We start from the raw sequence: 27,159 nt of genomic DNA, 5'->3' as shown, positions 1-27,159 counted from the left end.
GAATCTGAGTCGAAGTTTGACAGCAAGCTCTCCGCCTTGTCAGGAGAAAAGGACACAGAGTCTAGGGACAGTTGGGTGCGACTGGGTAAGGTGGGTAGAGAAAGTGATGGGTTTTGACACAAGATTTAGCTACAAACACCGAGTTTAGACATTCAGCTTGTTCACGTGCGGTATCAGCAGTGTGGCCATTTGAGGAAAGGCAGGGGATGGAGGGGGAACATTCACCAGAAACAGATTTGATTAGACGCCACCAGGATTTTGAAGAGGGAGAGAGGTTTGAGAGTTCAGACTTGAGATGAGAAAGATGTTGTTTTCTGGCTCTCCTGAGGGTAGATACACACTTGTTCGGAGCTTTATGGAAGGAACTGAGATTGCCCTCAGTTGGGTTTGCTTTCCATGAGGCAAAGACAAGTTGTTTCAGGACAACTGCCTCGCCACAAGCTTCAGTAAACCAAAGGCGGGAGGAAGGGTAGGACAACTGAACACGAGAGGGGATAAATCTGTGCATGAGGGAGAGCAAGTTTCTTTTAAAGAATTCCCAGGATGAGTTGATGTTGGAGAAAGTAGTGATAGGAGACCAGTCTGTAAGTTTGATGGCTGCTCGGAGACCCTGCCAGTCAGCTTGAGTGAAATGCCAGACTCGACGGCGGTGAGGTGGTTCTCTGATAATAGCCAGAGAGATGTCCACTTTGACAAGGACGTGGTCAGAAGAACCGATTGGAGCAAAGGAAGCGCAGCAGATATTGTTGGGGACATTTGTCAAAATCAGATCCAGAAGAGATGGAGTACCATTGGTTGAGATCCGGGTCGGGAAGTTGACCGATTGAGTCAGTCCCAATGAGTCACAGAAAGCTTTTGCTGAGGTGCCATGACAAGTGAGAGGTACCCACACCTAGCCAACTGGCATGATGACAATTGAAGTCACCACATAAGAGGAAGAGAGAGTTTGGATGACAAGATAGAAGATGGTCCATGTTTTCGGATAGTGAGGTGTAGATGGAGTCATCACTGTTCGGTGGACGGTACAGTACCCATATAAACATGAGGTGGGAGTGGAGGGGAAGCTGTAGCCAGAGGTATTCCTGGGGGCGTGGGGGAGTGAGAGCAGTGCATGGAGAGTGAGAAATAGAGTCTTTGATGAAGAGAGCAACTCCACCAGGACAAGGCTCAGGTCTGTCATACCAGAGGAGGGAGTAACCAGGGAGAGATACTTGGGAGTCAGACATGTCTTGGGGGAGGAAAGTTTCTGTTAGGCAGATTATATCTGGTTTGTCAGTGGCAACCTATCTGGAAAGATCTGAAAGGTTTGAGCGAAGGCCCCGGATATTTGAGGTCCACACTTTTAATGAAGAGGTAGGGGAGGAGGCTTTGGGTGCAGGGGGGGGGGGGGAGGGGGAGGGTAGGACAAGGGACGAGGAGGGGAGGTAAGGAGGGTTGTTGAAAGAGTGTGGGGGATTGCAGAATAGCTTGGGGAGGGGGCCGGATGAGGAGGAGAAAAGGCTCTGTGGTGCTGCGGCAGAGGGGGGACAAGAGAGGGGGAAGAAGGCAGTTGAGCATTTGAGGAGGTGGAGTGAAGAGATGGAGGTGAGAGTTCAGTGGAAGGAGGCAGCTTTGTGGATGAGAGGGAGGGCAACTTTGAGAAGGATGAGTGAGGGGGATGAAAGGTAGGACAAAGGTGAGTGGGGGGGGGGGGGAATTTTTGAGAGAGGTGAGAGGGAGGCCTGGAGGGAGAAGAGTGGGATGGTTGCTTTGAGAGTGAGAGTGAGGGTGAGTTGGCACTGAAGTTGGAAAAAATAATGGTTGATGGAAAGCGAACATTCATAAGAAACAGGGGTTTTTAAAAGTTTTCGGTCAGAGATGCGATTTAGCACAATTCTTGATGGATGCAATAAAGGCGAATTCAGAGAATGGAGAGAAGAAACGCTGTAACAGTTGGATTTTTAAGGCAAGGAATGAAGGAGAGGTCGAAATCAGAGCAGTCTGTTAAAATAGCAGAAGAGTAGTGCATTGTGAAACAGTAAAGAGTACCACATGTGTGAGAGAGGAAGATGAAGCATTATAAGATATCGTTTTTTTTGTTATTATTATTATGAATGTTTGAGAGAGTTTTCAACAGATTAGGTCATGGTAGTGTTGTAGAAAAAAAATCGAGGAAGAAAAAGAGGGAGGAGGAGGAGGAGGAGGAGGAGGAATAAGAGGAAGAAGAGGCGATGAAGAAGAAGAAGAAGCAGAATCAGGAGAAAGGTGGTGGTTTTTTTTTTTAAGACAAGAAATAGAGAGATTAGTTGGGAGAAATGGGGGACGTTAGAAAAGTGGGGACGATAGAAATTGAAGGTAATGGGAAGAAAAAACAAATAAAACGATCGTACACCGAGGGGAACAGGTAGGCCTCAGCCTAGGCCTCAAGCCTCAAGTCGAGGCCTCAAACACCCGTTAAGACAACGTCGCCAAAAACTCACAAAATAGCACGATTTTTGAAACTAAACCGAACTAGTAACACACAGTAACATGTAGGTGAGAAAAATAAACAGTTAAAACGGGACAAATAACGACTGGAAACTTATCTTTGAGATCGTCAGCAGAGAGCTCCTAAGGAGACCTCTCGACGCTCCAAACCCGGAACCGGAAGTGAACAGTTGGGCACTAGATATGGATGGCCCTTGGTTCACAAGGAGCTCCTCCGCCCTTTGACAGGTTTTGTTTTTAATCCTGCTGGGTGTCCATATCCAAACACCCTCCTCACCAAAAAACCTGGTGGGGGAGACAGTTTAGTTTCCGACAACCCGACCATGGAACAGGTTAGTACAGGTTTACATGATACCTGTAGCAAGTCACAGATCTAATCTGGCCTGACCTGACATAGGTCCTGTGGTGGAGTGGAAACTTGTCCAGAATTATGCCCAATAGTCCAGGAGACTGCTTGGGCAGCACCAACGCTCTGCACAGAGTATGGTCCCAATGGATGGATGGATAGATGGACGGACAACCATATTTTCCCAACCACAACCACCAGCCCAAGTCAGCTACACTGGCCTCGCTTCATATTCACAACCACCAGCCAAACTCAGCAACGCTGTCCTCGCTCCATACGCTCAACCACCAGCCCAAGTTTTCCACACCGATTAAGCTGCATACAACCACCAACTCAAGTCAGAGTTAGCCACCCTGACCTCACTCTATACTCTCAACCACCAGCCCAAGTCATCCACCCTGACCTCGCTCATTACTCAGAACTACCAGCCCAATTAGCCACACTGACTTCGCTCTACACTCACAGCCACCAGTCCAAATCTGCAACACTGGCCTGGCTCCATTCTCACAACCACCAATCCAAGTTAACCACGCTGACCTCGCTCCATACTCACAACCACTAGTCCAACTCGGCCACTCTGACCTCGCTCTATACGCACAACCACGATGACCGAGCTCCATACGCTCAACCACCAGCCCAAGTTTTCCACACCGATTAAGCTGCATACAACCACCAACTCAAGTCAGAGTTAGCCACCCTGACCTCACTCTATACTCTCAACCACCAGCCCAAGTCATCCACCCTGACCTCGCTCATTACTCAGAACTACCAGCCCAATTAGCCACACTGACTTCGCTCTACACTCACAGCCACCAGTCCAAATCTGCAACACTGGCCTGGCTCCATTCTCACAACCACCAATCCAAGTTAACCACGCTGACCTCGCTCCATACTCACAACCACTAGTCCAACTCGGCCACTCTGACCTCGCTCTATACGCACAACCACGATGACCGAGCTCCATACGCTCAACCACCAGCCCAAGTTTTCCACACCGATTAAGCTGCATACAACCACCAACTCAAGTCAGAGTTAGCCACCCTGACCTCACTCTATACTCTCAACCACCAGCCAAAGTCATCCACCCTGACCTCGCTCATTACTCAGAACTACCAGCCCAATTAGCCGCACTGACTTCGCTCTACACTCACAGCCACCAGTCCAAATCCGCAACACTGGCCTGGCTCCATTCTCACAACCACCAATCCAAGTTAACCACGCTGACCTCGCTCCATACTCACAACCACTAGTCCAACTCGGCCACTCTGACCTCGCTCTATACGCACAACCACGATGACCGAGCTCCATACAACCATCAACTCAAGTCGAAGTCGGCCTTGCTGACCGAGCTCCATACCAGCACAACCACCAGCCCAAGTCACGGCCATTCTGACTGAGCTTTGAACCACAGCACTCTCCTCACTCAATCTGCCACAAATTCACCTTTTGAAACAAAAACAAAAACAGATGTCTCCCTTACCATCAGAACAAATAAGACATATCCAACTACACCTGGAACAAATTTGAGAACTAGGCTGAGTTTACATTACTCAGCCTCCATCAAATCCACATTTACAGTGCATTTGCTACACTCCCACTATTCAGCCAATAAATGACAAAAAAAAAAATCTGTTTTCATATGATGCAGGGACAATGGTATTGTGCAGTGTGGATTCAACAACCAAGCATGTCTAAAGGAGCACTTGAACCAAGCACACCGCACTCACCCCAAAACCCCGAGGTCCTTCAGATGGACTGCCATGAAGACCTTCTCACCAATCCATGTAAAGACTTCTCACAAATCCTAACCACCAACTACAGGTGGTTAGGATTTTTCGGACAACTCAAAAATCTTGACTTGTGGGGTTGCGCTGCAATACATTCTCGCTTTGTGGAGTTATATCCTGTTTAAATTAATATTCCATGTAAAGACTTTACTTTTAATGGTTGTTGGGGGGGGGGGGGGGAGAGCATGCCACTGTCTGTCCTTTCTCTGGAATTTTCCACTGCTTCCTACTCACCCACCACCCATTCTTCCATTCAAAAACATTGGCAACATTTCTCATCCCTTTCTACTAAACATTGGCAGTTTACTCAACCTCTTCACTTTCCCTCCTACCATCTCTCCAAAACACACACACACACACACACACACACACACACACACACACACACACACACACACACACACACACACACACACACACACACACACACACACACACACACACACACACACAGCCACACACACACACCTCACTTTTCATTTCTCACACTTTGTTCTCAACTCCTTCACTTTCTACGTCCTCACCCTAACATTCTTCTAACACCCAAACGAAAGGGTTGCAATGCCCCCTCTGTCTCTCTACTCTTACCCCTTCCTTATTAACGTTGGCTTCCCCTTTTTGGTACCAGACTAAGCATTCCACCTTTTAATCTCTCTGTCCCTCTCTCTCTCCCTCTCATCTGCTTTCTACATACAACTTCAGACTGACAATTTGAGCAGAAGCAACGGAAGGGTGCCAAACATGTGGCGCAAGAAAGACCTTCCCAGGCCAAGACCAGGAATCACCGAGTAAGGAGGAACAGAGAGAGCAGTGATCACACATATTCATAAACACCGAACATCAACGACCTCTTCTGCCTTCATGATCTTGTGCAAGGGTTGGACTTCACAACAACAACAACAACAACAACAACAACGAAGAAACAATGAAGACATCAAAGGCAGGAGACAGTATTTCGCTAGAAAATCCAAAAGGAACTTGGAAAGTCATCCCGGCAATATTTCGCTGGCAATGATCTTGGCTCAACGGAAACCAAGAGTGTGTAAAGCGAAGTTAAGTCTTGTACAAACTCCCTCGCCAGAAAAATGAAATGATTGTCCAAAGCAATGCCAACAAAAGTGAAGGCATTGGCTTCACATCGTTCGGGCCCTATTATAGGAATGGATTAACCACTTCGGTGTGGATGAACGAATCAAACGGGAGAGGAAGGGATTCAACGTGAGAAAGAAACATCCTCACAAGGCCACCACCCAAAAGGAGCAGTGTGGAACTGGACGTTCTGTATCCCACTGACAGGCCGGATCTGGATTCAGACCTGAAATATCATTTCATCAGCTTGTTCTTGTCACCCAACCAACTCATCCAGAAAGTTTCGTCCGAATCCGTCTATAATGTTTTCAGATATCCTGTTATATGTCATTTTTGGCCAGATCTCTCAATGGTGAAGAATCACTTCAAATATTTTCAGATCCAGATCCGGATTTTCACCAAAATCTAGTCATTTCATCCTCGTCACATACCCAAGCTCTCCACCAAATTTCGTCCGAATCCGTCCACAACTTCGAGATATTTTATTCACAAACAAACAGACAGCTCCATGAACCTTGACCCAACTTCCAGTCCCGAGGCCACCAGCCACAGATAACTCTGCGGTCCAACGTGTTGCTGGGCAACCGTGGCCGCCGATTTGAACTGCCGAGTCAAGCAGGGTTTTCACGCCTTCATTACGCGTTACCTTACCATTGGCATGGCAACCCTAATTAGGGGTCACACCCTCAAGAGTCACCCGTTTATTTATTACGTACGGCTAAGTGAACTGGGGATGATAAGTGGACGGGATTTAGTGGATGGGATTTCGTGGACGTGGATCGAGTGGACGTGGATCGAGTGGACGTGGATCGAGTGGACGTGGATCGAGTGGACGTGGATCGAGTGGATTGATTGGATGGTATTTTGTGGATGTGGATTGAGTGTATGGTATTTAGTGGAACTGACAGTGGTATTTAGTGTATGTGGATTGAGTGTATGTGGATTGAGTGGATGGTATTTAGTGGATGTGGATTGAGTGGATGGTATTTAGTGGAACTGGCGGTGGTATTTAGTGGATGGTATTTAGTGGATGTGGATTTAGTGGAACTGGCATTTAGTGGATGTGGATTTAGTGGAACTGGCGGTGGTATTTAGTGGATGGTATTTAGTGGATGTGGATTTAGTGGAACTGGCGGTGGTATTTAGTGGATGCGTGTGCAGTGATGGTAGGACATGAGGGAGACTTCGTCCTGCAGTGGACTCGACGATGTATGACATCCCACAGGATCTTTGATGTCAGTATGCGAACCGCAAGGAGAAGCAAGGAGAAGCTGACTTACCCTTGAGAGCCTGTGTTCCGTTCCCGACCCAATATATTATAAACCATTGGATTGGTGCTTCAGAGTATGCCCTCGCTCAGCTGGACATTAAGCTGGCTATCCCGTCTGTCAGCACTCGCTGCTGCACGTTCATGATCCGACGGTGTCATTTTCTAAGAGTATGCGAGTTATCTCCAGCACTGAACAAATTACTCATCCCTGACACACAGTCGAAGGTCACGCCTGGTCGGCCACTTCGTGAAAGACTCAGGTCAACCCTCACCCTAAAAGAAGGTAGGAATAATTGAGGCAGTCAAAAGTAGTCGTAGTAGTAAATACAAACACATTGGACATGTTGCATGGGGCCTTGGGATGCAGTACAGCCAAACCTTCTGGTGTTCCTTGGCAAAGGGTACAATAGTGCTCCACCACAACAATGTGGCCTGTTTCTCGTTAAGGTTTGAGCTTCTATATCATGATGTCCATTTGAAACCAAGTTCAAACTCCAGATGTCATGTTAGCTTAACAGTCATCATTACCATTCATGTAATTATAATATACAGTGTCACGTCATCATTATAATACCACTGTAATGACGTCAGGCAGGGTATTTATATTTTGGTGGTGTGTGCTCGCTATTCTTGAACTGTGGAGGTTTGATTTCCGACAGGGTCGAACTTGATTTAAAAAAATAAATAAATAAATGTCTTTGTGGTGCAGTGCCAGCAGGGGGTGCTGCATCTTAGAGCACACCCTCCTTTGGACAGGAAAGTGATGCCACCTGCAATTAGGTAATAGGCATTAAAGATCCCGCAGTACTTTTTGATTAAAAGTTGTGCTGCTGATGCAGTGCCCCCGTTGTAATTTGTTCAGCGTGAAAGTGATAACTTCCCAATCTCGGAGAAAGACACCATGGGATCCACAAACTCATGCTAGCAGACCGGACGCCCAGCTGAACAACGATCCGTTGGTGGACGCTCTACCTTCGAACCACCAACCCATCAATTTATAGATGGGTGGGGGAAATCGAACCCAGGCGCGATACCTCCGTAGGCAGGTGCATCTTGTGCTTACAGATCTGATGAATACGTTTCAGTATTATCCAATCACTGAGGTCAAAGCCATTGAACTTGCTGTTCTATTATTCTGGAAATATCTCTCCCAGGTGCAGGTAGTTTGATTAAAAAAAAAAAAAAGGTTGGAATTCATTCTAACAAGCTCAATGCAGATTCAAACAGGGAACCACAGGTTTAAATCGTGGCTTGGTGGTGCAGATCGTTTCACAAAACAAGATCACAACGTCATAGATGTGTTCAGCTACCCAGAAACTTGCTAGCGCTTGCCAAGCCAGCCGTTTTGAATGGAGTGCTAAAGCCATTTTGGCGATGGCTTCACAACAAACTTGGGGTGTGTTCAGATACCAAGTTTCTCTAATAGAGTGCTCGGCAAGTAGCTTAAGCACTCAAGGAAGAACTCCATTTGAAACCGTTTAGGAAAGGCTGGCTTGGCAAATGGCTTGGAGACTGCATCGTAAATGAACACCCCGGGAGATCCACCTCCAGCAGCTGGAAGGTTTCCACATCAGTTGAGCTTTTCCACCTGAGATTCTTCCTTGAAATTTATAAACTGGAGTCCTGTAACTGGACAGAATAAAAACATAAAAATCTAAAAGTTGGAGTACAACCGAAAATATCGAGCCTGTGTATTACCCACCACCACTGTAGCATGTGTTGGTTCAATGTCAATTGAAGAACAGTTAGAGGAGGATACAGCTTGAGATTACTATCTGCCAACCATATATTGCATTGCACTCGGAAATTCAGCCATCTCATTTCAGGCAGGCCAAGCCAGCTAGCATCTCAAGGCAGGCCAAGCCAGATATCATTTCAAGGCAGGCCAAGCCAGCCATAATCTTATCAAGGCAGGCCAAGCCAGCCATCATCTCATCAAGGCAGGCCAAGCCAGCCATCATCTCATCAAGGCAGGCCAAGCCAGCCATCATCTCATCAAGGCAGGCCAAGCCAGCCATCATCTCATCAAGGCAGGCCAAGCCAGCTATCATAATCTCATTCAGGCAGGCCAAGCCAGCCATCATCTCATCAAGGCAGGACAAGCCAGCTATCATCACATCAAGGCAGGACAAGCCAGCTATCATCTAATCAAGGCAGGCCAAGCCAGCTATCATCTCATCAAGGCAGGCCAAGCCAGCCATCATCTCAAGGCAGGCCAAGCCAGCTATCATAATCTCATTCAGGCAGGCCAAGCCAGCCATCATCATCTCATCGAGGCAGGCCAAGCCAGCCATCATCATCTCATCGAGGCAGGCCAAGCCAGCCATCATCATCTCATCGAGGCAGGCCAAGCCAGCCATCATCATCTCATCGAGGCAGGCCAAGCCAGCCATCATCATCTCATCGAGGCAGGCCAAGCCAGCCATCATCATCTCATCGAGGCAGGCCAAGCCAGCCATCATTATCATCTCATCCAGGCAGGCCAAGCCAGCCATCATCTCATCCAGGCAGGCCAAGCCAGCCATCATCTCATCCAGGCAGGCCAAGCCAGCCATCATCTCATCCAGGCAGGCCAAGCCAGCCATAATCATCTCATCGAAGCAGGCCAAGCCAGCCATCATAATCTCATTGAGGCAGGCCAAACCAGCCATCATTATCATCTCATCCAGGCAGGCCAAGCCAGCCATCATTATCATCTCATCCAGGCAGGCCAAGCCAGCCATCATCTCATCCAGGCAGGCCAAGCCAGCCATAATCATCTCATCGAAGCAGGCCAAGCCAGCCATCATCATCTCATCGAGGCAGGCCAAGCCAGCCATCATCATCTCATCGAGGCAGGCCAAGCCAGCCATCATCATCTCATCGAGGCAGGCCAAGCCAGCAATCATCATCTCATCCAGGCAGGCCAAGCCAGCCATCATCTCATCCAGGCAAGCCAAGCCAGCCATCATCTCATCCAGGCAGGCCAAGCCAGCCATCATCTCATCCAGGCAGGCCAAGCCAGCCATCATCTCATCCAGGCAAGCCAGCCATCACCTCCTCTAAGCAAGCTGTGTCACCAAATTCCCTACAACCCATATCGATAGAAATTAAAATTCAGAATGAGGAACTTTTGAGTGATTCCCAGGACATTACAGAAACTTTTTATCCACAAGGGGACGATCGTTGAGGCGCAATCCAACTCAAAATAATAATACCATTGATACAGCAAGAACACAATTTCACAAAGCAAATTAAACACTGAAAAGAAGCCACCAAAGTGTGGTTAGTAACAGCATGAAGTTTTTAATAGAAATAAACAGAACACACCTTTCTTCACTTTCTTTTTTGGTCGCTCTTCGTGTTCATCCTCTTCAACATGACCGGAGTCATCTCGTTCTTCTCCACCCTCTATGTCTGTCCCTATTTTCCCATCGCTGCGATTCGTTCTATCCATCTCCACTTCCAACCTCACAACCCCTTCCCCTCCCTGAACAGTCTTCTTCTGTCCAAGTTTCACTCTCTGCAATTTCTTCTTCTTTTTATTCGCTTTTGGCTTTTTTGGCTTCGCTTTGCGCCCAGCTGTCACTTTCCTCTCAATCTCTCCATCACCCTCATCAGGCGTCCGTTCGACTTGGCTCTCAATCTCAGATTCTTCGTCCGACACATCACTCGGATCAGCATCTTCAGTCTCCCGGTTGTCTCCTCCTCGCTGACCCCACTGCTCTTCTCTCAGATCCCCAGTTTCAAATATTTCTTGGCTTTTTTCTTCCGTCCTTACTTCGTCTTCTTCAGCGTGCAAGGCAGAAGTGCAGAACAGCAATAGCAAACAAAACCAAAACCTCCCGTACATGTTCCACCACTTAGTCTCTCGACTTTCTCTGGTTTATTGATTGCATCGAATTCTGCGTCGCCCTTTGTCCTTCAAAACACCCCAGTACACTCCTCGTACTTTGATCATCTGCACTGAACTCGTTCGCACAAAATGCACTTTCTCTGCTCTTCATCACTCAAGCTCCGCCCCCACACAAAGCCCCGCCCATCATTGGAAAAACCACACACACACAAACACACATGTCTGTTCAGTTGATATCAAGTCCGGTCACGTCTCGATGTGCGAACTCAGCTGATGTGCGGAGAACCAAAACTCGAATAAGCTCTTTTATTCCAAAGCACAGCAAATGCCATATAAACGGAGCAAATGTATTCACCGACAATTTAAAGATATGCACTCAAGGCAACCAAAACAGTCATAACATTCTATACGATCATGGAGGGATGTACGAACCAAAATGGTAAACTCATTTTCCAAACCGCTCCCAACAAAGCAAGTCAAAAGGGAAATTTCTTGCAGAAAAGAAGAAGCCATGTACAGTACACACGTACAACAGAGAGAGAGACAAACACGTACAACAATGCTGAAACATCGATTAAAAGAAAAGTGCTGCAGATCGACCCAAATCAGTCGATCCTTAGAGGTGTGCCACGTTCTACCCCCTTTATATGCTGTTACAAATCCCAGGCAAAGAGCTTTTAGGAATCCCACTGCACATTGATAAAAAAGCAAGGTTTAAAATTGGGGAATAAAAATAATAATAAAATAATTATTACAAAAAAAACCCAATCTGGACGTACGTGGGCGTTCGAAAGGTCGTACGAACGGCACACTCTCGATAGTTCAAGGCACACCAAATGCGTGATAAAATTGTGAGCATCTCATATGTACAATCTTTTTGAACGCACCTCGTACAAACCTCTCGTTCTCACAGAACTCCAGAGTTGGTTGGGGGTAAGGGGATAACAGTTGAGCTAGTTACAAGCAAGAAAGCAACGTGGTGACCCATAAACAGGAAGGTCATCAGGTAAACAGCAATGGCTTCGAAATCGAACCCACTCGCACAGAAAATGTTAACAACATGGCAAGAACACAAGCACCTCAGGCTTTCAAAGTTAGTCAAAATAAGTGTTCCACAGGAGTTTGATAATTAGAACTTTGCAATATCAGAGTAAGTGCTTCCAAGGGTATTGATGAGGTAAGGACGGTACGCCAAAAAATAAAAGAAAAAATAAAAGTGTATTATTGCTATTAGTTCAGATAGTAAAAGGTAAACATTAGTGATAAAAAAGAGCAAAGCAAAAAATATATATATAATAAAATAAAATAAATTGATGGTCCAAGGACAGTGGAGCATCATGAGTACGACGAAGAAAGTGGGGTCAAGGTCAGAGTTTCTTGAGGCGCTGATGAAGATGCCTGCGGCTTCGCTCTCCAGCCCAGGAACGAGACCTTTGGCGACAGGCCTTCAACTCGACTCTGTGAGCCTCTGAGTCCATGGATACATAACACTGAGGCTCACACAAGCTCTGTGGGAATGAAGAACACGACATGAGATTCCATGAGATATACACAACCGTTTTAAACAGTTCATCATGCAAAATGCAAACCTGCAATTGGTCATTAAAACAAAAAGAACAAGAAGCGAATACTTCGATATCGCGCGGCTGGGGGCAGTACAAGTCTCGGTTAAGAATGATGAAACAATTTTGCAGTTATAAAATTTAAATGTAGACACGGTGAATTAGCATGCATGATGGGAAGAGTTGTGACGTTGGACAAATTTCTATTTATAGCCCTCAGATAAAAGGGAAGACACAGGACAGAATAGCCAATTATATAACAGCGCGATGTCGCCGTGATATAAAAAGGCATGAACAGCAATCGACGAGGAATGAAGAATGAGCATGATCAGAGTCCAATTCCAATCTTTACTCCACTCATTCCTCACCTGTGGAACCAACTTCCACATTCTCTTCAATCTCGGTCTTCCCTTCAGATCTTCAAAACCATTATTCAGACTCATCCAGATCTTCACCACCAACTCAGATCATCCCCAATCCAAAACCATTATCTTTTCTTCCCCAACTAACCCTCTCCAAGTCAACTGGAATTAAATCGTGAAATTCCCACTTTTTCCTTCCTGAGAGTTTGCTTCTGTATCCATCTTGTCCAACCCATACATCCTCTCCTTCCCCTCATCCCTTATTTACCAATGTCTCCCTCAACACTGCTGTTGGTGGGTGTCCCACCCCCCCCTCCGCCCCACCCCTCTCTTTCTTATTTTGCTGTTGTTCTGTAAATGCCTAATCCGTTCAATGTTTTAGCTCCTCCACGAGCCTCAAATCAATTTTCACCTTATTCAGTGGCAGTGGTTAGAAGTCCACTTCTGAGTTTGAGAGGTCAGAAGGTTAATTGTGGCCCTGGCCACTCATACCCAAAACTAAAAATGGGATGTACTTCTTCCTCCTTGATGCTCAGGATTCAAAGGATAAAGCACAGACATACAATGTAGCATCCCATTGAGAAAGTGATGGGTGGGGGGGGGGAGGGCTGAGATCACTCCTCAAAACGTCCCAAGATGGTAGCATGTATCCAAAGTGCGGTGGGAAAGGTCATTGGCTGTTTGTCTGACATCTGTCTGCCTGTCTGCATGTAACAGCTTCTTCATGAGCCTAAGAACCTGTTAAAAACAAAATTACATATAAAAGTTAAAGTCCATAATTAAAAAAAAAAATTCACAAAGTTTCAGGTAGATACTATGGGAGTGACAGACCAGGAATTGTAGGGATGGAAAGGGGGCAAGTCATTTATTTGCTACGATATGGCCATGGTAAGTCAAATGGCCTATTATAGCTAAAGATAACCATCGTCACCACGGAAGGCGAGGACAAATGTTAAAATCTCAATTTGTGGAAAAAGAAAGGGGGTTCAAATATATATATATATATATATATATATATATACATATATATATATATATATATATATATATATATATATATATATATATATATATATATATACATATATATATATATATACATATATATACATATATATATATACATATATATATATACATATATATATATACATATATATATATATATATATATATATATATATATATATATATATATATATATATATATATATATATATATATATATATATATATATATATATATATATATATATATATATATATATATATATTTTTTCTCCATGAACATTTGACACGAATCATCATCCAACCGCACCTTGGAGTTTGAAAAGAATTCTCGATAGCCCCCAGCCAGGATGTAAACTTCAGGGTAATGTAGATAAGGGTACGTGTTTATGTTCCTGTCAACCTCTCGCACATGGTGACACCTGTGGATACAGCAACAGACTCGTTTAACAACTACTGTCTGGCAAACTCAACAAAAGGCGATAGGGCTTGTAATTCAACCGAGATCCTAATCTATCGCCGTAAGTGCATTTTCAGAGTTGCTTGAACATTCAATCCACACGAGTGTTTTATACTGCTCAATAACAAGTGACATTACATTTTTGGCCCACGGTTGACAGAGAATTCGCAGTGGAAGATTAGGATGAGACGCCGTGCAGGAGATGCTGGCTTCGACGGTGTATCAAACAGCAGGGTGCCAGCATATTCCTCAGTGGGTGCATTGACAGCACCCTCAAGGGAAGAAGAAGAAACGACGACAATTCGTTAATGCTAAATAAATGAGACTTCAATATCAAAGCTCAGGTTTATTTAATTATTTTTTGAAAAGAAAAAAAAAGGAAAACACAAAGAAATGGGTGGTTCATCAAAAAGAGAAGAACAAAGGAGAAATCAGACTGAATCTCCCCGAAAATAAAAATGGTTTTCATCCAAGCCACCTTTATATGTCCGCCAGCAAACTCGTATGGATAGCGACAGTCGACAATAATGAATCGATCCACAGCATCTTCAAATTTTCCATGAAGTAACATAGACATCTGAATAATGGAGTGAAAGGTGATTTCACCAGGTATGACAGGTAAAGAATGCTCTACATCTTCCCAAACAAAGGATTCATGGTACAACGGCAGAGTATTGCTCGATTTCCTGCACAGAGGAGTTCCTTACCGTCTCTGGAGAAATGTACTTGAGGGATTTGTCCAATTCTGGAATGACTGGCAAGATAAAAGGCTGACACAAGGAGGACAAGGGTCATTAGAATATTCTCGATTGCCAACCTACATCTGAACCAATTAACCAGAAAGAAAATACAATACGACACACCTTGGTGAAGTCACCGATGAGGTCGGGATTGTGGGAAGAGATCGTGAGAGCGCGATCCACATCAGCAGACCACGATCGACGTCTCCGGGCCTAAGAACCACAAGAGATGAAATATAATATAAACTACAAAATAGAATTTGACGTGAATTCGTCGACGGATATGCCTCTGTTCGTGTTAGATGTCAACTCACTGTTACGTTTGATCTCAATCAAAGGGCACGTGAAAAATTAAACGTCACAAGTGCAAGACAGACAAGCAGTCAGACGCTTCTAACTTGTTACGGTCAGAAAAATCATTTTCAAAGGGCATATAACCTTTGACCTGTTGACCGCACAGCGTCATCAGTTCATTGTCCTAAGTTTGGTTGAGATCCCTTCAATGGTTCACAAGTTCTCATGGTAACAAAAAATATTTAAAAAAACGAACATGGACAAACTGACAACAATGCCTCCGGCCTTCGGCTGCGGAGGCATAAAAAATATTTTGTCTCAACTGTTATTATATCTTTCCTTTTTAGCCAAAAGGCAATTTTTCTTTGCAATGATCCAAAGCACAAAGTCGAGCTCGTACACAAATCACATACAGGACAAGAATTAAGACAAAATGAATGTAGTTTATATGATTTGCAACTTCAATCTCAGCATTGTAAGCTGTGGGTTCAGATGGGAACACCAAACAGGCAAAGGCCAAATAAGAGTGCAATTAAAATCTGACGTGGAATCTTGTTCTCATAACAACTGGCCCGATACTAATGCTCAATGGTGAACCCGTACGGCGCTCTGGTAAATAAAACATCCTCAACTCGCTTCATGTATAGGCTATTGATCGAGGTGGCTGGCCTTGCATCACGAGGTTCGCGTACACCCTCACATTGATCTTTAAATCGTTTACACTGACCAAATACAGGAATGTCTGACGGGGAACCACAATAAAAATTTGGCCGATTCTAAATAGTTTTTGAAGTTTGACCAGATGCGCAAATCATTTTGGTGTTCCACCCTTTTTGTTATCCAGATTTTCAGCACGTTCATTAAAAGCCAGGAACATGTACTCTAAGAGGTTGCAGGGGTGTTATTCATGTGTCTGCGGTCAAATAGTTTGCGATCATTTACTGGGAGGAAATTGTGTAAAATTCGAAAATCCATTTCTTGCAGTCAGCCTGGCAAGTAATGTGAGAGAGCCCTGTGATTCATAGGACCAGGAGGACGATTTTCGAGAATAAATAAATCTATAAAATCGATTTTAACAAAATTTAATTTTTTGAGCCTAAAAGTATCTCCAGTGGCATGTAAGACACATAAAAAACACATTTATACACTACTGCAATGACTGATACATGGCTATACTTCGCAAAATTTAACAAAAATCAAATTAAAAAAAAAAAAAAATTCTTTTCAAAAGGTTTTTGGCATGAAAAAGCAAAAAATCACAGAAAAATGTTTCAGTTTGAAAAAAAACCTTTGAGATTATCAAAACTTTTTTTTGTTGTTAAAAATGCCTGGTTATCTCGCATTTAAAAAAAAAAATGTAAAATTCTTACTGATGTGTTTTGTACTGTTAGCTCCAGAAATCTGTCATCATCAGATGAGTCATAATGAAGCTCTTCATCATTAGCAAAGTCTTTAATGCTGTCGTCTATATGTTGGCAGATATCTTGAGGTATCTGGTCACCGTCAAAGCAGCACACTTTGTAGGAACCTGCATTCCTTTGCCATCCGTTATTTTGCGGTGAGAACTGTTCTGGCTCTGCTCCACTTGCATTTTTCCACACAACTGCCACAAAGTTGCACGAGTAATTTGCTCCATTAGTACTGTATCACATGGAGGAAGTAGACGCGAATATATTCCTTTGAGTTTCTCAAGCGGATTCGCAGACTTTCCTGGTTCATAGGACTGTTCAAACAAAGCAAGGAGAGCTGCATTCACATTATTAATAGTACATTTTCCATACATAAGCCTCAATGTCTGCAGTACAGTTCTCTGGAGCCATCTCTTCCTCACCTAACTTTCCAAATGCTTCCATGTAGTGAGGTGAGCTTTCCATGAGGGAAAATGGAGGAATCTTTCCCTTCCTCCAAAATGCAAGAGTACAGTCACAACCTGTAAATGCATGGTATGCAAAAAGAGCTGTTCGGGACCCAGACGCTCTGCTAGCTGGGCGACATTGATGCATCTCCATGTATTGTTGCTGCTAAGTCTGACATCCATCCATATCTGCACATGTTCTCCAAAGGAGAACGATGAGAACATTAGCGTCATTTGCCCGCACAACAATACTGGCATCATTCTTTGTTTCCACAATATGGCTCACATGACAAACAACACGTGTATCTGCTTCTTCATGCTGACACTGCAACTCCCTGACGAGCTTTTGCACAACTCTGCACTCAACAACCTCCAGTCCTACATGCAAAGTAGCTTTGTTTGAATCATCCTGCCACTCATTCACAAAGAACTCAAACAATGTCATGTTGAACTTAGTGGACTTCAGAGCACCTATAAAAGTATTTTAGTCTCTTTTGGTCAGCTCCTGTGGTTGCCATTTCAACATCAGTAGCACCACGCCTGGTATGTTCTCTGTCCTTGATTGACGGGCTGTTCCAAGAGTCACACGCAAAGTCCACACAAGGTGCAAGTCCACACAGTTAAGTGAGCAAGGTGTGTACCATAAACAAGGCATCTACTACACAGGCACCAATTTCATCCATGAATGCACCACTGCTATCTATTTTATTTTCCAGCTGGTGCAGGAATTTTGCGGATTGTGCCATCAACATGACCAGAGACCATTGGCACTGGAGTTAGTGGGTATGCAAACACCTTCTTTAGGTCGACATTTTTAATGCTGCTGGGTACAGTAACCAACCAAACAAATCTCAAGTGCCTTGCAGTTCCTTCACTTTCAAGTATTTTGCCTTGATCTTGGTTTTCTTTGCATCACAAGCAAAGTTTTTGAATTTTCGCCTTGGAATTGGAGCCTCGAATCTGTTTTCGTCAGCAAAGCAGCCCTCTGAATTCCTTGCACCACGTTTCTCCCAATGCAATACAGTTTAGAAGATCCTTTTTCACAACGTCCGATACTGCTCGGCCATGTGGAAGTTACACAGGTTGCTATCATTGGCCATTTTGGCAAATGGGTTCATTGGTTCCTGTATACCTTTGATGAGCTTATCGAGATCTTCCTTGTCATGCTTGATGTGGTTTGCTTGAAGCTGTTGCCCAAGGTCTCCCTTTCTATTCAAGCCAGCAAAGTCGAGGAGATGACCAACAATGGCACTTCCCATTATACGAGTCACTGTCCGTTTGTTCATGGCTCCAGTAGACTGTGTAAAAGGTGAAATACCAGTTAAGCGAGATGCACCATCTGTATTTACCGTGTATCCTCACGTCAAGTCAACAGGACACCTTAAAAATGGCTTTCATGTCCTCCTAATTGTGAGACCACCTCTTTCATGTCCTCTAAGACTTTCTTTATACCTGAATGCGTTTCCTCGGCATCTTGCAAGTTCAAATTGCATTTAACCATCCACCGTGAACAATTTGGACGTCCTGCAGTGAAGAATACAGAACACATCTTGCCAAGGCCGGACAAAAACAATGGAGGATCATTGGTTCGGCAAGTCCTGCTGAACAGCAGATACAATTCAATCAGCAGATACGATACAAAACACCCAAGTAAGAATTTTACATTTAAGTAAGAATATTATAATACAAAACACCCAAGTAAGAATACTACAATTCATGGACCGGTGTTTGCTTGTGTGTTTCTTTGTCACGCGACTCCTTCAACAGTTCAGGGCCAATTACATCCAGACTTACTACAGAGGATCAGCATGACCCCAATTAATGTAGAGCGGTGTTTTTATCTTTGACAGTGGTTTTGGTGGGGGAAGGGGGGAGGGGGATGCAAATTCTCTACGTGAATGTGCATCGTGTAGCGCCACCTCTTGGTGGGGAAGGGTATTACAAGTCTCCATTTACAGCACAGTAGTCCTGTTTCCACGTTTACCAGTGCAGTGAGGTGTTTTGAATTATAAGCAGTAGGTATGTTTTTGCTTCATGCACGTAACCCGGGTAATTTCTTTTTTTTTCTGCATATACAGAGCTGTCAGTTGACTATACACCGCCAACTAAAGGTATGCGTCACAAGAACATGGTGCATGCGGGTCATTCCATGTCAAATCATCAAAGAATCTGCCGTCAACTCTCAGATTTTTGTAAAACTTTGGGAACCAATTGGGACCCATGAAAAACGGCAAGAACTCAAATATTTTTGCTAACAGCCTCTTAATTAGTGAGATACAGACTCACGAACTTTGGACTAATTAGCATGACGTCGCAAATTCAAATGGCCATATCTCTAAAAGTATAACACCTAGAGAGCTGGTTTTGGTGTCATTTTAAAGGTATTTTCATGCCCTATGAATTTGTCTGGGCAACATTTTCCTACCTCCAACCACAAAATATAAACTTCAATCGTGAATCCCCAAAAAAATGTATCCTTCAAATTTCCTCAAATTCATCGCAGAGGTACCTTATGATGTCAAGAAGCTTCCACATGAGTTTTGTGATGGGCACTCCAATAGTTTATGAGATATGAGCAATAATGTACATGTACGTATGGCATATAGGTTCGAAAATCAGCATTTGTAATGTATTATGACATGACAGGGAACACAGGGAACGACCATCAATTGCTTTGAAGTATCATATACTTTCATTTTCAACTGGGCCTGAGGGGAAGAAACAAGTGCTGCTGTTGCTGCATTGAAGAGGAAATTGAAAGCCAAAGTCAGGTTAGTGAACACTGTGTACTTAAACTCACTTATTGATTGTATAATACATTACAAATGCTGATTTTCGAACCTATATGCCATACGTACATGTACATTATTGCTCATATCTCATAAACTATTGGAGTGCCCATCACAAAATTTATGTGGAAGCTTCTTGACATCATAAGGTACCTCTGGGATGAATTTGAGGAAATTTGAAGGATACATTTTTTGGGGATTCACAATTGAAGTTTATATTTTGTGGTTGGAGGTAGGAAAATGTTGCCCAGACAAATTCATAGGGCATGAAAATACCTTTAAAATGACACCAAAACCAGCTCTCAAGGTGTTATACTTTTAGAGGTATGGCCATTTGAATTCGCGATGTCGTGCTAATTAGTCCAAAGTTCGTTAGTCTGTATCTCACTAATTAAGAGGCTGTAAGCAAAAATATTTGAGTTCTTGCCGTTTTTCATGGGTCCCAATTGGTTCCCAAAGTTTTGCAAAAATCTGAGAGATGACGGCAGATTCTTTGATGATTTGACATGGAATGACCCATGCTTGGAACAAGATCGCCCGTGGGGCGGTTGGGTACTCTGCTAGTGGTTTTTTATATATATATATATATATATATATATATATATATATATATATATATATATATATATATAGATATACATATACATATACACACATACACACATACACACAAGGTCTAAGGCTTGCAATGGGACACACACACACACACACATCTTGGGAGAAGTGCAGTCACTTCCCGGGTACTCGGGTAACAGCGACGTCACAAAAATGGCGCTGCTTTTCTCACCGCACTCAGCGAGGCATTTCCTCCTCCTCATGGGGTTCGTCTGTGGTCTATCCTATTAAATGCTAAGCATCAAGCAAGGAAAGAGCACGTCTTTGGTTCGACTCAGCCGGGGTTTGAACCGCTGACCTCCCAGACTCAAAGCGGACGCTCTAACCATTACATCACAGAGTCTGGTTTATCTGTATTTAACAAAAGTCTAGTTCAAATCTGAACCACACTCAGGTATACCCCGTTACTTACCAATAGGAAACCAAATCGACATTGGATCCCCAACTCAAGGCTTAACGACTAAACGCAGAGCAACACAGTCCCTCAAGTGGCAAAACCATTCAAAATACGATAAAAGTTCAATCATACAGATAGATAATCACAGTTGTCCATGATATGTCAACGAGTCATCATTGCTGTTATAAATGAGACAAGTAACAGCAATTCCTATTTGAAAACTGAGGAATGAAAGACCTAAACTTAAAGGTCCCCTGACACGCAAAAGTACTGAAATTTAATTTATACATGTCCTATAGGAGTTTTTCATCGTGATTTCAGATCTGACTGTTTTTTCACAATACTCGTTCTGCAAGATGTAAAATTAGAAAAACAAACCTCTTCGGGAACGCCCCTAAAAATTCTCCTGAAAGGGGCGTAACCCACATGCCGTCAACTACAGGATTACAAAGGCTACACGTAAATTACTCGGGTTGGTGGTCTACGTGATTCTATTGGCTTTCTGTGTGTTTCCACATTTGATTGGTCGACTCAATCGCTTCGTTCATCTCTGCTTTAAAAAAAAATCGAAAATTTGGTTTTGAATAATGGATGGCATGGACTTTTATTTGTCTGGTAACGACAGTGAGTGCGAGAGAAATGAAGGATTTTGGTCTGAATAAAATGGAGAATTGTTGGATGACATAGTCGCGGGAGGTGAAGTTCAGGCAGCTGGTAATGGAATACGGCCTTACCAGTTCGAGCCCGAAGCAGGACAAGCAGAGGAAAATGGCGATGAAATTCCCGGCGTTCATTATGATCGGGAGGACATCGAAGGAAGACTTGGCAATAACAACTGGTTAGACTAAATCCTATTCGTAATTCAATAATGTAAATTTGACTTGCATACTGCTCGATATCAGAAATATTTTAGTGAGGTGACGTGACCAACGCAGCGCAGCGGACATGGTTCTCCGCGGTGAATAAATCGCAAGCAAGGCCGGCGCATGTCATCAGCCGTATCGCTCCGCGCATAAAACGAAGCAATCTCGTTGTTCGGATACAATGGAAACTTGTGTGCAGAACACACCTTGTGACACAATTGTCTCGAGTAGTCCGATAAATCTGACGTTCTGTTGCATTTTTATTTATTTTATTCCTACTGTCGTCATGTAGCACCAGTGGAAAACAATGAAAAAAAAAGAGAATAATAAAAGCTACAGCACGTCAGATTTATCGGCCGAGTCGGACGGACAACGGATTTATCGGACTAGTCTAGACCAGTGTTTCTCAACTGGGGTTCCCCGGAACCCTAGGGTTCCGCGAGAAACAGTAATAAATAGTCTAATGTATTTTTGAGTAGTTTTTGTTTGATTTAATATTCGTAATTTTACTATACACGTACGGCATATTGTTGGAAACTCCTTGGTTATTATAATATAGGCTTCAACCTCTTATATTATTTAAAATTATAACAACCATAGGGAATGTATTTAACGATGTGTATATGGTGCCAGTGTGAAACCACCCTCACTGGTTAGTGGACGTCTTGTACGCGGCGGATTCGTGTATCATTGAGTGACTGACTCAAGTACGGGACGCATGCACGTTGCCCATCTATCTTCTCTGTGCTTCCTCGCGCAAAGTCTGTCTGTCTGTCTGTCTGTCTGTCTGTCTGTCTGTCTGTCTGTCTTTCTCTCTCTCTCTCTCTATCTCTCTCTCTCTCTCTATCTCTCTCTCTGTCTCTCTCTGTCTCTCTCGGTTAGTTCTTCTGTTTACCTTTATTGCTTCAGCTTTATTTGTTTATCAAGTTACATGAGGTGTGTTTTTTTTTTTGATTTAAAAAAAAAAAGATTCTTTTTTGTGAATTAAAACCTCGGTGTGAGGTCTCATAAACGAGCAGTATGTTTTTTTTTTCATTGCCAATAAATTTGACAAAAAGGGGGTCATTTTTTCCTTAAACCAGGTATCCGAAAAAATATATTATATTTACCACGTGAACTACGATAAAAATATAAAAGAGCTAGATATTAATAATGGTATATAATATTTTTTATGCAGGGGGTTACCTGAGACGTGAAAACTATTTCAAGGGTTCCACAATGGTAAAAAGGTTGAGAAACGCTGGTCTAGACTCCAGAGATCTCGAGTCAATCCACTCTGTGCGAGTTTCTGTATGTGACGTCAATGCTGAAGTCAACCTTTTTTAGGGGCGGGGCATAGCAAGTTGTGAACAGCGCAATAAATGATCGAAATATTGCTCTAATTATCCCACTTTTGATTTCTTCACTAGAAAGGTCAAGTTAATATATAAATAACCAGAAGGTTTTGCATGTCAGGAGACCTTTAAACTCAGAACAAGAACATTTACAGCCTGAGTACAGCAGTGAAGTTGCCTTTGAATGTGTGCAGATTTGCATGTAATCTATACAGTTCACTAGGTTTGTTCAACCCATCTGGGTCAATGATTCTACAACTCCTCCTTGGCTCAGTTCAGGCAATATTTCATGCATCCAATGACTCTATCCTCAAAAGCCCCTACCACATGCAAGGGTCGAGGAGTCAGAGGGAGCATCCGGCACCCATTATTAGCCGGGGTCCGTACCCCTGCGCAGCTCATCATTGCCAAGGAAGTGGATTTGACACTTACAAGGAACCAACAGGCTCGTGACTTAATTTAAAGTTCATTCTCACGAAGGAACTGCATTTTCAGCAGTCTCAGGAAATTGCAGTTGGAATTATATTTTTAATCAGGCATACAACATGCAAGTGCAGCTCTCCCCCACCCCCACAACCCCAACCCCCTCCACGAAAAAAGATTTAAGAAACATCACAGCACCTTCACACGAACCAATAAGATAATGGAAGAGAATGGATACAGTGCACAATTCCGATCCGGGATAATTATGAGCTATGCTCTCAGATGGGAACATCAAGTAGGCCAATCAAAATTGAAGATTTCCTTTTTCTCTCCCATACCACTTACTTGAAGATTAAATGTGTCTTTTTCAACTTCCTCCGTAGGTACACTCCCACGGCGTCTCTTATGCATCATGGGAGAATTCCCATTGGTCTGGTTTCCTCGCTTTACGCCTTCTTCTGCTAGTTCCTGGAAATGGATTGGTGTAGATGACAAGTAAAACAGGGAAGACTATCCAGCAATTCTGTGCAATCCCCACTCCAAGAATCCAAGCCTACAAGGTGTACCCAATTTCATCATGTCCCCAAGTCATACCCCAAAACCGCACGACGTTCTGGGGCACAGAGGTTTGGTGAAAAGGTCCGTCAGCCCCTTTGGGCAATTTGAATCCTCCTGCAAAACAAACCAGGCAAAAACCTCAGGGCACAAGTACCAATGTTGTTCAGCTTGCATAAAGCAAAGAATGCACTGCAATGGCCATCTCAGATGAACAGCTGGCAAATTAGTTTGCAGGAGCAAACGGCATTTCTGATGCACAATGTGTCGTTATAAAGGAAGTAGTGTCTAAAAGAAAAACAAAGTTCAATTGCCCTGTGACTGGAGTACGTTGATCCTCTTGTGGTTTAATCAAATGGTAAACAACCGTAAACACACGTGAGGCAGCAATGACATGACCAGGGTAGTATATTGCAAGGACCCCGTCGACCAGCCCATATATGTATCCACACGAATAAATAAGAATACAAAAACAGGTTACTACCATATCAAATATTGCAATGCTCTACTATCCCATCAACTCCCCCCCCACCCCACACCAATGTTAAAAAAAAAAGTCACAAAGGAAGGAAGGTCGGAATGGTCTTGACCCTCCAATTGGTCTGGTTGTGACAAGGAGCAATTCATACTAGGTCACCCTTACGAATCAACAATGGAGGACAGCAGCAGCAAAAACTGTGCATGCCACAATGAAACTGTTGAAAACAAACCAGTTCATGGTTCCCCCCCCCCCGTCCCCGTCCCCTCCAGGACCTCTTGAGCCACAATCATGGAGTACATATATCTATAGAAGTCAGTTGATGGTTTCAAATCCAGTCGCTTGAGAACAAGTTTTCATCGGAAATTACACCAAAGTTTTTAACCGGAATTTAACACCACGTAACACCCCCCCCCCGGGGCCACCCTTTCCCTCAGCCATTGATGCTACTCGTGGCCTTGCACTGCATGTGCGAAAGAAGACAAAAAAAAAACCTGACCATAAAGACTGAGCAACCGGAAGGACATTTGACCATCTTACAGGCTTCATCAAAACTGAAATGATTGCCAAACTGGTTTGATCATCGTGTGTCACACTCAGTGAGAAGAAAGCACTGGCATCGCAAGAGCTCCAGGGAGATGACATCCCAGCAGGCTTCAGCCAGGAAACATTCACAACCATGGTGGCATAACAATGACCTCAGTGAAGAAGCTCTTCCAGGTAAGAAGGTAACCATTTTTTTTTTCAGTCGTTGCTAAGTTCAATGTGTAGACAATGTGACGATACACTTCTGCTGATTGTGATCCAAATGAGAGTTAGGTATGAGTAGCGATCAAAATCCACAAGCGAGTGATCAAAATGAGCTCTTGCTGACATGCACGCTTGCCGTGCACGGGAGTGTGCATAATTCAACAACACACACTCTGCTGGAAATAAACTCAAACAGTTTAAAGAATGAACATGTACAGTAAACACTTGGGCACTTGCTTTTTGCAAGTTCATCGTTTGCTGGCTTGAGGAAATTATTCAACCACATTATTGCCCATCATGAGACTTTTGAAGCTGCGACGTCGCCAATTGTCCATACTTGACCCTCATATACCAACAGGGATCACTGGTCATCTCATCAAATTATTGTGTGGAAACTTGTACCTACACTATTTTACCTTGAACATTGACGTTTTGGAGTTGTGTATTTTTTTTCCAACTTGGTGTGTTACCTTTTTGTAATCTCACATGCACTGAGCCCCAAAAGAGTTGGTAAAACATTTCAGGTCACAACTTTCTAGATTAATGGGGATCCGACACGCTGCTCTGGCACATGCTCCCATACCTGACCTGAACCCGGTATCACATTCATCAGGAACTATAAATAACACGTTCCAGTTTAGCTTATATTTTTGAGTTTTTGATAAGTCAAAAAATAAAAATAAAAATAAAAAACCCACAATCTATTGTGAATGACAAAGGCAATTGCAATGGGCCAAGGACCATGTCACCGACAAATGAGCAAGAAACGGCCATCTGAAAATAAAACGGAAGGTACATACAGAATCCTGCAGGTCACATCCCAATTCCAGAAATTCGTCATCTTCAACATCAGAGTCTACCATGTTTTCCTTAATACCAGCAGGTGACCCAGGAAGTAGCGACACAGTTCCGAGTCTTGACCCACCATGTTGGCTCCCCTGTCGCACACAGCACATAACAGCGCAAAAAGACACCGATCACAAAGCACAGTGAAGCCCAGTACTTTGTACAATGGGAAATCAAAAATAATAATAATAATAATAATAATAATAATAATAAATAATATTTAAAAAGTGAAAAAGGACTTTTAGTCGTATAATTGACCACTTGAAGGAAAGCAAGCCGGGTAAGTGGCATCAGCAGATTAGACATTTAACTGGTATGCCCAAACAATTATCTTTCCTACTGACTCGGATAAGCTGCAAACAGAAATCGCACAGGAATTGAACTGTTATTTTGCACAGATCTGCAATGAGCTGCCCGGCCTTGATTAGTCTGCATTGCCAGCATACCCCCCCCCCCCACCTCCAAGTAGTGAGAGACAAGATGTTTACAATCACCTTTGGTCAAAGGCAGGACAGCCAACTGATGTTCCTATTTGGCTATTGAAAGTGTTTGCGAAATGAAATCTCAGAGCCCATAACCACGCTATTCAATGACTGTCGACTACACTGTGGTCACTTTCCAGACAGCTGGAACATTGCATAAATCTACACCAGTCACTGAATACAGCCAACCCATTTTCATCCCATTTCAATCACGCCGATTATAGCCCGTGTGTTCAAAGGCTTCTTCGCAGAATGGGTGATGGCTAAAATCGAGCATCAGATCAACAAGTGTCAGTTCGGCAACACGAAGGGCAGTTCGGTGAACCACTGCCTTGTCAGCCTGTTCAATGAGATTCATCGGGGTTTCAATAAGCCAGGCCATTGTGCCAACATATGTGCAATCGACTTCACAAAGGCTCTTCGAAAGTTGATTCAGTTCGATCTCAATCCAGCGATTATCCGTGATCAGTAGCTTTCTTTCAAACCACACGCAGACACTTCGATATTGTGACGTATTGTCGTCCCTGCAGCAGCTTACGTGCAGGGTCCCCGC

At 43.6% G+C, this 27,159-nt stretch overlaps 2 protein-coding genes, 1 long non-coding RNA gene and 1 other non-coding gene across 7 annotated transcripts in view; all 4 read right to left on the bottom strand.

Annotated features, from left to right (window-relative positions):
* LOC147033166 (inactive carboxypeptidase-like protein X2) overlaps positions 1-10,971 on the bottom strand; it is a 101,463-nt gene extending 90,492 nt beyond the window's left edge. The window contains exon 1 of the mRNA XM_085851308.1: positions 10,268-10,971. Coding sequence (XP_085707434.1) covers positions 10,268-10,790 — 523 coding nt within the window. The 5' untranslated portion in view covers positions 10,791-10,971. The remainder of the gene's footprint in view (positions 1-10,267) is intronic.
* Positions 10,972-11,085: 114 nt separating this feature from the next.
* The window catches only part of LOC147033163 (M-phase inducer phosphatase 2-like), a 37,253-nt gene continuing 21,179 nt past the window's right edge, over positions 11,086-27,159 (bottom strand). For 2 of the 4 annotated variants that reach the window (XM_085871284.1, XM_085871285.1), the window contains exons 8-16: positions 26,079-26,216; positions 24,090-24,167; positions 23,841-23,963; positions 15,049-15,138; positions 14,893-14,955; positions 14,664-14,762; positions 14,324-14,457; positions 14,036-14,147; positions 11,086-12,301 (exon numbers count right to left, since the gene is read on the bottom strand). In XM_085871284.1, coding sequence (XP_085727410.1) covers positions 12,161-12,301; positions 14,036-14,147; positions 14,324-14,457; positions 14,664-14,762; positions 14,893-14,955; positions 15,049-15,138; positions 23,841-23,963; positions 24,090-24,167; positions 26,079-26,216 — 978 coding nt within the window. In that variant the 3' untranslated portion in view covers positions 11,086-12,160. Of the gene's footprint in view, positions 12,302-12,723; positions 13,456-14,035; positions 14,148-14,323; positions 14,458-14,663; positions 14,763-14,892; positions 14,956-15,048; positions 15,139-23,840; positions 23,964-24,089; positions 24,168-26,078; positions 26,217-27,159 lie in introns of all 4 variants that reach the window. The other 2 variants (XR_015055453.1, XM_085871283.1) reach the window with 2 other exon arrangements.
* On the bottom strand, positions 15,153-20,436 carry LOC147033165 (uncharacterized). The gene is made up of 2 exons (XR_015055455.1): positions 18,527-20,436; positions 15,153-18,372 (listed from the first exon to the last, which is right to left on the bottom strand). It is a non-coding gene; the product is annotated as an uncharacterized LOC147033165 (long non-coding RNA).
* On the bottom strand, positions 23,338-23,483 carry LOC147033164 (small nucleolar RNA SNORD94). Its single transcript, XR_015055650.1, has one exon. It is a non-coding gene; the product is annotated as a small nucleolar RNA SNORD94 (small nucleolar RNA).

The sequence above is a fragment of the Eptatretus burgeri genome, chromosome 2 (genome assembly GCF_056783735.1).
Source record: "Eptatretus burgeri isolate ZD-2024b chromosome 2, Ebu_testis_v1, whole genome shotgun sequence".
Lineage (NCBI taxonomy): Eukaryota > Metazoa > Chordata > Myxini > Myxiniformes > Myxinidae > Eptatretus > Eptatretus burgeri.
The sequence above is the reverse complement of the archived record's forward strand: the minus strand, read 5'-3'. Positions and strand labels throughout refer to the sequence as shown.